A 12,046-nucleotide genomic window follows, 5' to 3' on the forward strand; every position below is an offset into this window, starting at 1 on the left:
TGAATAAAGGGAGGATTTGATAATGTTATTGAATTACTTTAATTGTCTATTTAGAAAGTAAATTTCCATGAGCAAATTATCCAATGGACGCAGTCTTGAAGTGATTAGCAAAAGCATATGAGGGACAGAAGGATATCAGGGTAAGGGGAGAAGGCAGGAGAATGGGTTTGAGAGGGAAAGATAGATCAGCCGTGATTGAATGGCAGAGTAAACTTGATGGGCCGAATGGACTAATTCTGCTCCTTGAACTTATGAAGTTTTTGAATTGGGGAAAATCTTGCAGTTATTATGATCTAAATGTTTTTTTAATTAAAACTCAGTCAAACCACCCATTTCGGGACAAGTCTCACTAATTAACAATTTCAAAGACCCAATACGAGCATGATCCAGGTCGTCATGCCGCAGAATTGCATGTTTTTAATAAAAATAAATTTAATTGAGTTTATTTATTTAATTACGTCTGTTGAGGAGACCTTTGTTCAAGGACAAATGTTGTTGAAGGGATTCCGCAGCAGATCAGTTACTCCAGTGCATTAGCTGAGTAGTGATCAAATGACAAGTCTGAAGTTACCACATAACGACAACTACCTTACAGACAGAAGTTTGACTTAAAACAACACAATGTGATGTCATTATGGCTAATTATCTCAATGCAAAACTTTTTGTAAGACATTTATTTCAGCACGTTGGTTAAAAGAACAGGACTCGCTCATTTCCAATTGGTGTAGATAAGCATACCAAACTTGACAATAAGCACCCTTGTGATTCCAGTTATAATGGATCCACCTACTCTCGTCAATTCTATGCTGAAGAAGCCATGTTTCTCTCCTTTTAGCAATGAAGGCTAATTGGAAACTTGAGGAATAGTTAAATTCACAAAGTGCAAGTAAGGAGAAATTTCAAACAGAACCATGATCAATAATCATTTATCACAGATTTAAGATTGCCATAAGAATCAGACAATACAAAGAAAACCTTTTTTGTACCAAAATTTGGTGAGGTGGTGATTTGTAATACTTGACGTTTTGGTAATCTAAACCAGTACTCTTGAAAAGGGAACTAGATGAAAAATTAAAGAGATAGGAAAACATTAGACTAAATGTTGGGAACATTAATCAGGGATTAATTATTTAAAGCAGCTGACACAAATCTGATGGGCAGTTTAATCTTTTTCAGTGTTATGTAATTTTCATCCCAAGCATCTTTAAATTGGGAATTTGTGGGGATAGCAAAGGGATGTGTGCTGTAACTTGGGAAACCACAAGTGACAACCATATTCTTCCACTTGATGAATTAATTCTATATGGAGATTACTGTATCCAAAGGCAATTAATTTATGTTTGTATTGAATTGTATTATATAAAATGAAGATTGTGTAATGACTAATTTGTTTTTAAATTGACATTTCTTTCTGATTTTAGACCTTGGCATTTCTCCGACTCCAGGAAAGAAGTAAGTAAAGTTCTATTCAGAACATTGTTTTATGTAGAGAGATAACACGCTCTGGAAAAATGCTGACTTTTAACAAGCTAGTGAAGGTTCTGAGAGTTCTCACCAGTACAGAGAAAGAGAGGTACAGATGAATCGATTTGTGCAGAAAAAGGTGTTTTCACTTTCAGTTCAGTTTCAGTTTAGTTTGTTGTCATGTGTACTGAGGTACAGTGAGAAACTTTTGTTGCTTGCTAACTCGTCAGCCGAAAGATAATGCATGATTACAATTGAGCCATTCACAGGTGTAATGAAAACTAAGTTAACAGCTTCATTCCAAGATGATCATACAGTCATAAGGTCATAAGTGATAGGAGTAGAATTAGTCCAGTCGGCCCATCAAGTTTACTCCATCATTCAATCATGGCTGATCTATCTCTCCTTCCTAACCCCATTCTCCTGCAACCTCTGACACCTGTACTAATCTACTAATCTATCTATGTCTGCATTAAAAATATTCACTGACTTGGTCTCCACAGCCTTCTATGGCAAAGAATTCCAATTCCACAAATTCACCACCCTCTGACTAAAGAAATTTCTCCTCATCTTCCTAAAAGAACGTCCTTTAATTCTGAGGCTATGACCTTTAGTCCTAGACTCTCCCACCAGTGGAAACGTCCTCTCCGCATCCACTCTATCCAAGCCTTTCACTATTCTGTATGTTTCAATGAGCCCCCCCCTCATCCTTCTAAACTCCAGTGAGTACAGGGCCATCATAAGTTAACCTACTCATTCCTGGGATCATTCTTGTAAACTTCCTCTGGACCCTCTCCAAAGCCAGCACATCCTTCGATATGGTGCCCAAAATGCTCACAAGGTTTCTCAATGATAGCAAGGAAGAATGACTGATGAAATCTACAGATTGGGTGCAGTGTTTGTGGAAGAGACCATGTTTTGCTCATTGTTCAAACATGTGTTCAAAGTGTTCACATGACAACCTGCAGCAAAGCTCTGCCTTGCTGATATTTCTTGGCATTTGAACTGGTAAAATAACAAACGGTTCCAGCGGCAGGATGGAGCTAAAAGAAGATCTGTAAATACATTAATTTTAATGGGAGTTGTAAGACATTGGATGTAAATTGAAGGAATTAAGTTGATTATTGTTTTTTTGTTCTAGTTTACTGTTTGCCATGCATGTTTTGCAGATTTTGACAAATTTTCTTTTGCATTTTTGCTGTGTTTTTAAATGTCACTGAATATCCATGATATTTAAATGATCAAATGACTCCACTAGGATCATGCTTATGAAATTAAGAATAATTTAGTAAACCTTCCCACATGCAGACGAAGCACAGACTGAGAACAAACAAGGACCTTGATCTAGTAAAGTATGATCATTTTCATTTTAGTCATTCTACAACACAGGTGGGTTGGGATTCAAGTGGAGATATCTTTACTGCATGTGTGACCTGATTCAGCTTAAAATGGTACTGGAAGGCAAAAATCTGGGGGAAAAAAAGAAGGGGGAGGGTTGGGAGAGATGCACACCATATCTTCATTTATTGATGAGCCTGAAACAGCAGGTGCTGAATATCCAGCAAGTTGTAACGTGTCCGCAGTTTCCTTTACTATCTAAATAAGTGAAAAATTAATTCTCTGATAAGTTGAGCGAAATAGAACAATTGGAGCTGACTGAGTAGCAACTTGTATCCTTAAAAATACAATTTCTCAAGGGGGAAAAGACTTCAGTGTAGACGTGTGAGTGGCCAGGCTTTTTTTAAAAAAGATACTAGCCGGGCGTGGACCCTTTGTGTCCAAACCTCTCCTGTGGGCCCGGCAACCCTCTGTACAAACCTGCGGGCGCGGCAACCCCTGGTGGGTGTAAACCTCTCCGGCAACTATCCCCCAACTGACGATGGCTGGACCCGTTGCCAGCCGGGGAGTGTAATTGGCCGCCACTCCCGTTACTCGGGCCGGTGCCGCCCACTCCGAGCTCCCAACTGCACACGCACGGACCTTCTCCCATTGTGACGTTGAAAACTGAGGTAACACTGCGCAGGCCTGGCTGACGGGCAGGGGAAGTGGAAAAGGGATTTATTAAAGTTTAAAAAGGGATTTTTGAAGTTTAGAAAGTGAACAACTTTTAAAATATAACAACCATTTGAACCGCAGGCCAATGGTGAGTAAGGTAGGCCTAACATTGTGTACCGTTTTGGCTGTATTTCAGATACCATATGTGTCTACCATATATTGTTCTAAATTGGTCTTTGATCTTAAAATAAAATGTAAATCATTGCATGTGATTAAGATATCATCAAACCCAACCCATTTTCATTGTAAATCTACTATAATTACAGGAGTGATCTTCAATGGAATGCTTCAGAGAAGAGGTTGACAGGAGGAGCAAATTGGCAACCAAAGGTTGCTCCAACAACAGCTTGGTCAGCAGGTGCTCCACCCAACAATCAAATGGTATATCTTCTTTTTTTATATCTTGGTATCTATATATATTGCTAAAACTCAGATCTTGTATATGTCTGTCTGTCTATAAAACTCAGATCTTGTGTGTGTGTATATATATATATTTTTTTATCTATCTGAAAATGTGCACCTACAGCCAAAACAGTAAACCATAGCGCCACATTTTATGCGCCACCTTAATCACCACTCTCTTGCCGACTGTTTAAAACAAATTTTATTCAAATTGGTCGTATATTTTTAAAGTTAGAGACCTTTTAAAGTTTAAAGTGGGGGTGGGGGGGAAGGGGGACAGTGGGGGTCAGAGAAGAGGGGAGAGTGGAGGGAAGGGAGTGGGGCAGGAGAGAGTAGGCGTGGGAGGGAAAGGGGGGGTGGGTGGGGGGGAAAGGGGGCAGGTGGGGGAGGGGGGTGGGGGGAGGAGAGAGGGGGTGTGGGGGAAAGGAGGGTGGTGATGGGGGCAACAGAGAGTGGGGTGGGGAGGAAGGGGGACACTGGGGGTGGGGAAGGGGAGGGGGTGGGGGAGGAAAGAGTGGGGGTGGAGGAAGGGGGGTGGGGGGAAAGGGGGGCGGGGTGGAAGGGGACAGTGAGAATGGGGGTGGGGAGGAGAGAGTGGGGGGAGGAGAGAGTGTGGGTGGGGGAAGAGTGGGGCTGGGGAGGAGGGTGGGGTGGGGAGGAGGGAATAGTGAGGGAAAGGGGGTGGGGAGGAGGGAAGATTGTGGTGGGGGGGAGAGTGGGGTGGGGAGGGGGAAATTGGGGTGGAGGCAGGGCTGGGGGGAATAGGGGTGGGGGCAGGGGAGGGGCAAGTGGGCGTGGGGGCAGGGGAGAGGCAAGTGGGGGTGCCTAGGGGGGACGGAGTGGGTTAGTGGGGGAGGAGGGGGGGATAAGGGGGATTGAGTGGGGGGTTGAGGGTGCTACACCAATACAGGAGAGGCTTTGGGTCCAGGGCTCCTTAGTCACACCCTCTCCCCTTCCCTGTCCCCCCTCTACGAGGAATGGGCCCAACGGGTCCACTTGCTCTAATACTTCCTAAAACTTGCCTAAAATTCTGTTTCTCCTCAATAACCAGTTTCTGGACAATGCACAACTTATCACAATCAGCAACATCGCACCCCTATTCCATTCTCAGAATTAGTTTATTCTCTTGGACATGGTAAATGAAGATTATTATGGTGCAGAAAATACTGATTTCAGAAGAGAGTGGGTGATGCTGTTTTTACTCATTGTTCAGCGTGCATAGGCCGACTGTTTTGTCCTGGAAGAAATGCTCTACATAAATGTCTGAAGTGACTATGAGGCAAGCTAGAAAACATCAAATTGATAGAAACCTGCTAAAATATATTATTTTGATGGGATATGGGAATAAACATCTTCTCCCATAAAAGAGAAAATGTATTACAAATTTTAATTTAGGCCACTGCATTGTTGGAATAGATAGATACAATAAGCTTGAAGTGAATTGAAGTGAATGGTGGCTTATTATTATTTTTATAACTACAGTGCCCTCCATAATGTTTGGGACAAAGATCCATCATTTATTTATTTGCCTCTGAACTCCACAATTTGACATTTGTAATGAAAAAAATCACATGTGGTTAAAGTACACATTGTCAAAGGGTAGTTTTATACATTTTGGTTTCACCATGTAGAAATTACAGCTATGTTGATACTTAGTCCCCCCATTTTAGGGCACCATAATATTTGGGACACATGGCTTCACAGGGGTTTGTAATTGCTCAGGTGTGTTTAATTGCCTCAATGCAGGTATAAGAGAGCTCTCAGCATCTAGTCTTTCCTCCAGTCTGTCCATCACCTTTGGAAACTTTGTTACTGTTTATCAACATGATGACCAAAGTTGTGCCAATGAAAGTCAAAGAAGTAATTAAAGTAAACATGCACTGAAAGTAAATATAAAAGTCAAATGAGACTGAGAAACAAGAAAAAACTGTTGGAGACATTAGCCAAACCTTAGGCTTACCAAAATCAACTGTTTGGAAAATCATTAAGAAGAAAAAAAGCACTGATGAGCTTACTAATCGTAAAAGGACTGGCAGGCCAAGGAAGACCTCCACAACTAATGACAGAAGAATTCTCTCTATAATAAAGAAAAACGCACAAACACCTGTCTGACAGACCAAGAAACACTCTTCAGGAGTCAGGTGTGGATTTGTCAATGACCACCATCCGCAGAAGACTTCATGAACAGAAATACAGAGGCTACACTGCAAGATGCAAACCACTGGTTAGCTGCAAAATTAGGATCGCCAGATTACAGTTTGCTAAGAAGTACTTAAAAGAGCAACCACAGTTCTGGAAAAAGGTCTTGTGGACAGATGATCCAAAATATATCACCTCATCTGTGAAACACTGGTGGGGGTGTTATGGTCTGGGCATGTATGGCTGCTGAACATACTGGCTAACTTATCTTCATTGATGATACAACTGCTGATGGTTGTAGCATAATGAATTCGGAAGTGTATAGACACATCTTATCTGCTCAAGTTCAAACAAATGCCTCAAAACTCATTAGTCGGGGGTTCATTCTACTGCAAGACAATGATCTCAAACATACTGCTAAAGCAACAAAGGAGCTTTTCAAAGCTAAAAAATGGTCAATACTTGAGTGGCCAAGTCAATCAGCCGATCTGAACCCAATTCAGCATGCCTTTTATATGCTGAAGAGAAAACTGAAGGGGACCAGCCCCCAAAACAGGCATAAGCTAAAGATGGCTGCAATACAGGCCTGGCAGAGCATCACCAGAGAAGGCACCCAGTGACTGGTGATGTCCATGAATCGCAGACTTCAAGCAGTCATTGCGTGCAAAGGATATGCAACAAATTGCTAAACATGACGACTTTCATTTACATGACATTACTGTGTCCCAAACATTATAGTGCCCTGAAATGGGGGGGACTATGTATAAGCTGCTGTAATTTCTACATGGTGAAACCAGAATGTATAAAAATGACCTTTATTAAAGTCTGACATTGTGCACTTTAACTACATGTGATTTTTTTTTTTATATTACAAATCTCAAATTGTGGAGTACAGAGGCAAATAAATAAATGATGGGTCTTTGTCCCAAACATTATGGAGGGCACTGTATGTGCTTGAGTTTTGCAGCATCTCTGTTAATAGAGTGTTTACTTGCCTGGTCCAGGAGATATGCAGTACTCTGCAATTTAACAAGAATTGTATTGTTCATTAATTAAGTAATGAAAGTAAACATGCACTGAAAGTAAACATGCAAGTACAGCAGCCAGTGAAGAAAGCTAATGGCATGTTGGCCTTCATAAAGAGAGAATTTGAGTTTAGGAGCAACGAGATTCTTCTGCAGTTGTGCAGGGCCCTGGTTAAACCACATCTGAGGTATTATGTGCAGTTTTGGCCTCCTAATTTGAGGAAGGACATCTTTGCTATTGAGAGAGTGCAGCGAAGGCAATACAACAATAAGTACAATCACAAGTGTAAATGATCAAAATGGTGCAAGATTGGAGTACAATTTGAAATGGTGCACAAAAAAATTAAAGTATAATAATGTAATAATCAAATGATGTACAGTTAAGGATAGGTTTAGAGTAGGATTATATGGCAGTACCTCTGGGAAAGTTGTGTGAAAAGGTAGATTGGTTCTGGCTGATAACAGTGTGGAAGAAGCTGTTCTTAAGTCTGAACATCCAAGTTTTCAAGCTTCTGTATCTTCTGTCAGATGGTGGAAGAGAGAATTGGGAATGGTCAGGATGGCAGGCATCCTTGACGATACGTCCAGCTTTTGTAATTGATCGCACTGTGAAGGTGTACTGGGTGAAAGGAAGTGAAGAGCCTGTGATGGACTGAGCTGCATTTACCATTCTTTCCAGGTTCCGATGGTCATGAAAAGAGCAGTTGTCATACCAGGCTGAGATGCATCTGAGGCATCTGAGGTAATTCTCTTGGATATGACAAATCTTTTCAGATCCTGAGCAAAGTAGAAACAGAAACATAGAAACATAGAAAATAGGTGCAGTAGGAGGCCATTCGGTCCTTCGAGCCAGCACCGCCATTCATTGCGATCATGGCTGATCATCCACAATCAGTAACCTGTGCCCAACTTTTCCCTATATCCCTTGATTCCACTAGCCCCCAGAGCTCTATCTAACTCTCTCTTAAATTCATTCAGTGATTTGGCCTCCACTGCCCTCTGTGGCAGAGAATTCCACAAATTCACAACTGGATGAAAATGTTCCTTCTCACCTCAGTTTTAAATGGCCTCTCCTTTATTCCGTGGCCCCTGGTTCTGGACTCGCCCAACATTGGGAACATTTTTCCTGCATCTAGCTTGTCCAGTCCTTTTATAATTTTATATGTTTCTATAAGATCCCCTCTCATCCTTCTAAACTCCAGTGAATACAAGCCTAGTCTTTTCAGTCTTTCCTCATATGACAGTCCCCCCATCCCAGGGATCAATCTCGTGAACCTAGGCTGCACTGCCTCAATTACAAGGATGTCCTTCCTCAAATTAGGAGACCAAAACTGTACACAATACTCCAGATGTGGTCTTACCAGGGCCCTATACAACTGCAGTAGAACCTCTTTACTCCTATCCTCTCGTTATGAAGGCCAACATGCCATTAGCTTTCTTCACTGCCTGCTGTACCTGCACGCCAACTTTCAGTGACTGGTGTACAAGAACACCCAGGTCTCGCTGCACTTCCCCTTTACCTAACCTGACGCCATTGAGATAATAATCTCCCTCCTTGTTTTTGCCGCCAAAATGGATAACCTCACATTTATCTACATTATACTGCATCTGCCATGCATCTGCCCACTCATTCAACTTGTCCAGGTCACCCTGCAACCTCCTAACATCCTCTTCGCAGTTCACACTGCCACCTAGCTTTGTGTCATCTGCAAACCTGCTAGTGTTACTTTTAATTCCTTCATCCAAATCATTAATATATATGGTAAACAGTTGCGGCCCCAACACCGAGCCTTGTGGCACTCCACTCGCCACTGCCTGCCATTCTGAAAAGGACCCGTTTACTCCTACTCTTTGCTTCCAGCCCAATCCATCACAAGCTCGTCACTTCCTTCCATCCAGTCCATCATCATGGTTTGTTGCATCCAAAAGCCTGTCACCCTGGATGCTCAATTTTCTCTACTTTAACTTCTGAGAGAAGATACATGAGCTTGAAACCCCGGGCGCCCAGACTTGACAACAGCTTTGTACCCTTGGCATTCAGACCCGTGAACCAATCATACTCTTCCCAGTACTGCTACTACGTACTCTTAATCTTAACTTTGCACCATTTGGCTATTTCATTCTTGCACTTTAGTATTTATGTGTACCAGGGTATACACAACAGTCTTTGCAACATTCTGCTGTTCTTGCATTTGCTGTTATTTTAATAGTGTATTTATTGTAATTACTGTTTACTCTTGAGCTTTGAACTAGAATTTTCATTGCACCTTAGTGTATAATATAATCAACTAATGTAAATCTAAATTAGATTCTTCCTTGTTAAACCTGAAAAATACTGTTGTAGAAATACGAATTTCCTGAAATGAAAGGTGTAGAATTTGTTTAAATCTGCGTGAATTTCAAAGTAGATCTGTGAAGAGGGAAATGAAATATGAGGAGTAGATGCAAGCATGCAATGGTAGGTGATGTCTTATTCTTTGGTCTGAGACATTTTAGGAAGCCTATCCATTATTTACCAGGAATGTTTCCTGCATATGTATGTCTCTGCGGCACGGTAGCGCAGCGGTAGAGTTGCTGCTTTACAGCGAATGCAGCTCCGGAGACTCAGGTTCGATCCTGACTACGGGTGCTGCACTGTAAGGAGTTTGTACGTTCTCCCCGTGGCCTGCGTGGGTTTTCTCCGAGATCTTCGGTTTCCTCCCACACTCCAAAGACGTACAGGTATGTAGGTTAATTGGCTGGGTAAATGTAAAAATTGTCCCTAGTGGGTGTAGGATAGTGTTAATGTACGGGGATCGCTGGGCGGCACGGACTTGGAGGGCCGAAAAGACCTGTTTCCGGCTGTATATATATGATATGATATGATATGAGTAGGCATCACATTAACATTACCAGTTTGTTGTGTGACCTTTTGCTGAGTAGGAAGAATGTTGGCGATGTCAGGTTGTCATGGTTCAATACCTGAATTTTACAATTCCTGGTTGTTAATTAGTTGGTTAGTTTTGTTTATTATCACGAGTACCAATGTACGGTGAAAAGCTTTTGTTGCGTGCTAACCAGCCAGCGGAAAGACTATACATGATTACAATTGAGCCCTAAACAGTGTACAGATGCATGATAAATAAAGGAAATAATATTTAGTGCAAGATAAAGTCTAGTAGAGTCTGATTAAAGATAGTTTGAGGGTCTCCAATGAGGTAGATTTTAGCTCAGGACCACTCTAATTGTTGATAGGATGATTCAGTTGCCTGAAAATAGCTGGGTAGAAACTGCCCTGAACCTGGAGCTGTGCATTTTCATACTTCTGTGCCTCTTGCCTGATGGGAGAGGGGCAAAGTGGGAGTTACTGGAGTGAGACTCGTCCATGATTATGCTGGTAGCCCTGTCGTGGCAGCATGAAGTAATGGTCAATGTAAGAGATGGGATTTGTTGCTCTTTGAACTGTTCTGGGTTTTTGACTCTAACCAATAATCTTTAGCTTGGACTTCCAGGAGGAAGTGGACAGTATCATTGTTAATGAAACTGAGGATTTGCTCGTACTGTAATTGTTTTCAATGGACTTAAACCTGTGGCATTCAGCAATGGTTGTTCTAATACCCTGCCTTTGAATGATTTAGCACTGTTTGGTTTCAGTGGTGCATTGGACACCAAAAATACTCTTGCTTACCTTCACTGAAAATGAAAGCATTTTAATTAATATCTTTTGAACTGCTCACATCTTTCACAAGGTGCCCTGATAGATCAAAATAAAATGACATGAGTCCTCTCCAAGTTAGCACATTTTCTTGAATTACTACATTTCTTGGCTTTTCTTTGGTGTAAGAAATTCCATACTTTAAAAATGCATCATCATATCAATGGAACACACTTTTCCCTTTTCAACTTGGTTATAATGTCATGTCTGGAAAAGAAACTGTTAGAAACCAAATTGAAAGCAAGTTAGAACATTATTTATTCACTAAGGCATTTAAGGAACCTGCATGGATATGAGCTGGGAGTTGTTTGTTTTGACTGGATCATCAAGGGATTCATTTGTTCCATGCTATAATAATCTTATGCAAATCTCAAAGTAAGAGACAATGCCAGAGATTATCTTTGTAATAACTTGTAAAATAAAATAATCTTTTTTTTTTCAACACAAGCTTGTTAAATCAAAATACCGATACCAATATATTCACACCTGCACCAATATATTTTTCATAGGGAGTTGCCCCACCAGTTGGGCCTGCACCTAATGCTCAGCCAGTACCTGGGGGATTTGGGACGGTAAGTAGAAGAAACTTCATGGCGTCTGTTTAATTGTTTGTGGTCTAAAATTTACTTTATTTCAGTATGTAGTTTCCTGACTTAATTTATTTTGTTATTATCAAATACTGCCCGGGGAAAAAATTGATTACAACAACATAGTTATTCGCTAAATCCTATCTAAATTAAATATGTAACATTCTTTCCATCTAAGCCACCTGCAAGTGCAAATGTACCCATGATGCCTCCGCAGCCAATGATGTATCCTCAGCCCATGATGAGACCAGCATTTGGTGCTGGACCACCACCGGTAAGCTTTTATCAAAATGTTGATCAACAAAGGCATTGTTTCTATCCAAGATAGAAAAGTTTTTTTGGATATCTGCTAGCTTGGTAGCACAGAAAGTAGAGACTTTGGTGTTATAAATATGATTTGTTGTGTTGCCAGAGAGTTAAGTGGATCACTGCTGGTATTGTTTTCATCCTAAACCCAGAGCAAGATAATCCTGCCTCTTTTGTTACTGAATAAACAGGTAAAGCATTTACCCCAAACTTGGTTGTAGGCAAAATACATTTTGGACCTTTGTATGCAAGAAACTCAAGGAAGTTGAACTTCCGATTATTTTTCAATCCCATATGCCAAGGTGATGGTACTGGATATGCATTAAATTTTCAATAGATCTCATGTAGCCCAAGACTCGGAACGTGAAATGTTC

At 41.1% G+C, this 12,046-nt stretch overlaps 1 protein-coding gene across 5 annotated transcripts in view; it reads left to right on the top strand.

Annotated features, from left to right (window-relative positions):
- The window catches only part of snap91a (synaptosome associated protein 91a), a 132,540-nt gene that overhangs the window by 111,277 nt on the left and 9,217 nt on the right, over positions 1-12,046 (top strand). For all 5 annotated transcript variants that reach the window (XM_078399708.1, XM_078399711.1, XM_078399709.1 and 2 more), the window contains 4 exons: positions 1,422-1,452; positions 3,786-3,900; positions 11,289-11,351; positions 11,545-11,640. In XM_078399708.1, coding sequence (XP_078255834.1) covers positions 1,422-1,452; positions 3,786-3,900; positions 11,289-11,351; positions 11,545-11,640 — 305 coding nt within the window. The remainder of the gene's footprint in view (positions 1-1,421; positions 1,453-3,785; positions 3,901-11,288; positions 11,352-11,544; positions 11,641-12,046) is intronic.

The sequence above is a fragment of the Rhinoraja longicauda genome, chromosome 5 (genome assembly GCF_053455715.1).
Source record: "Rhinoraja longicauda isolate Sanriku21f chromosome 5, sRhiLon1.1, whole genome shotgun sequence".
Taxonomy (NCBI): Eukaryota; Metazoa; Chordata; class Chondrichthyes; order Rajiformes; family Arhynchobatidae; genus Rhinoraja; species Rhinoraja longicauda.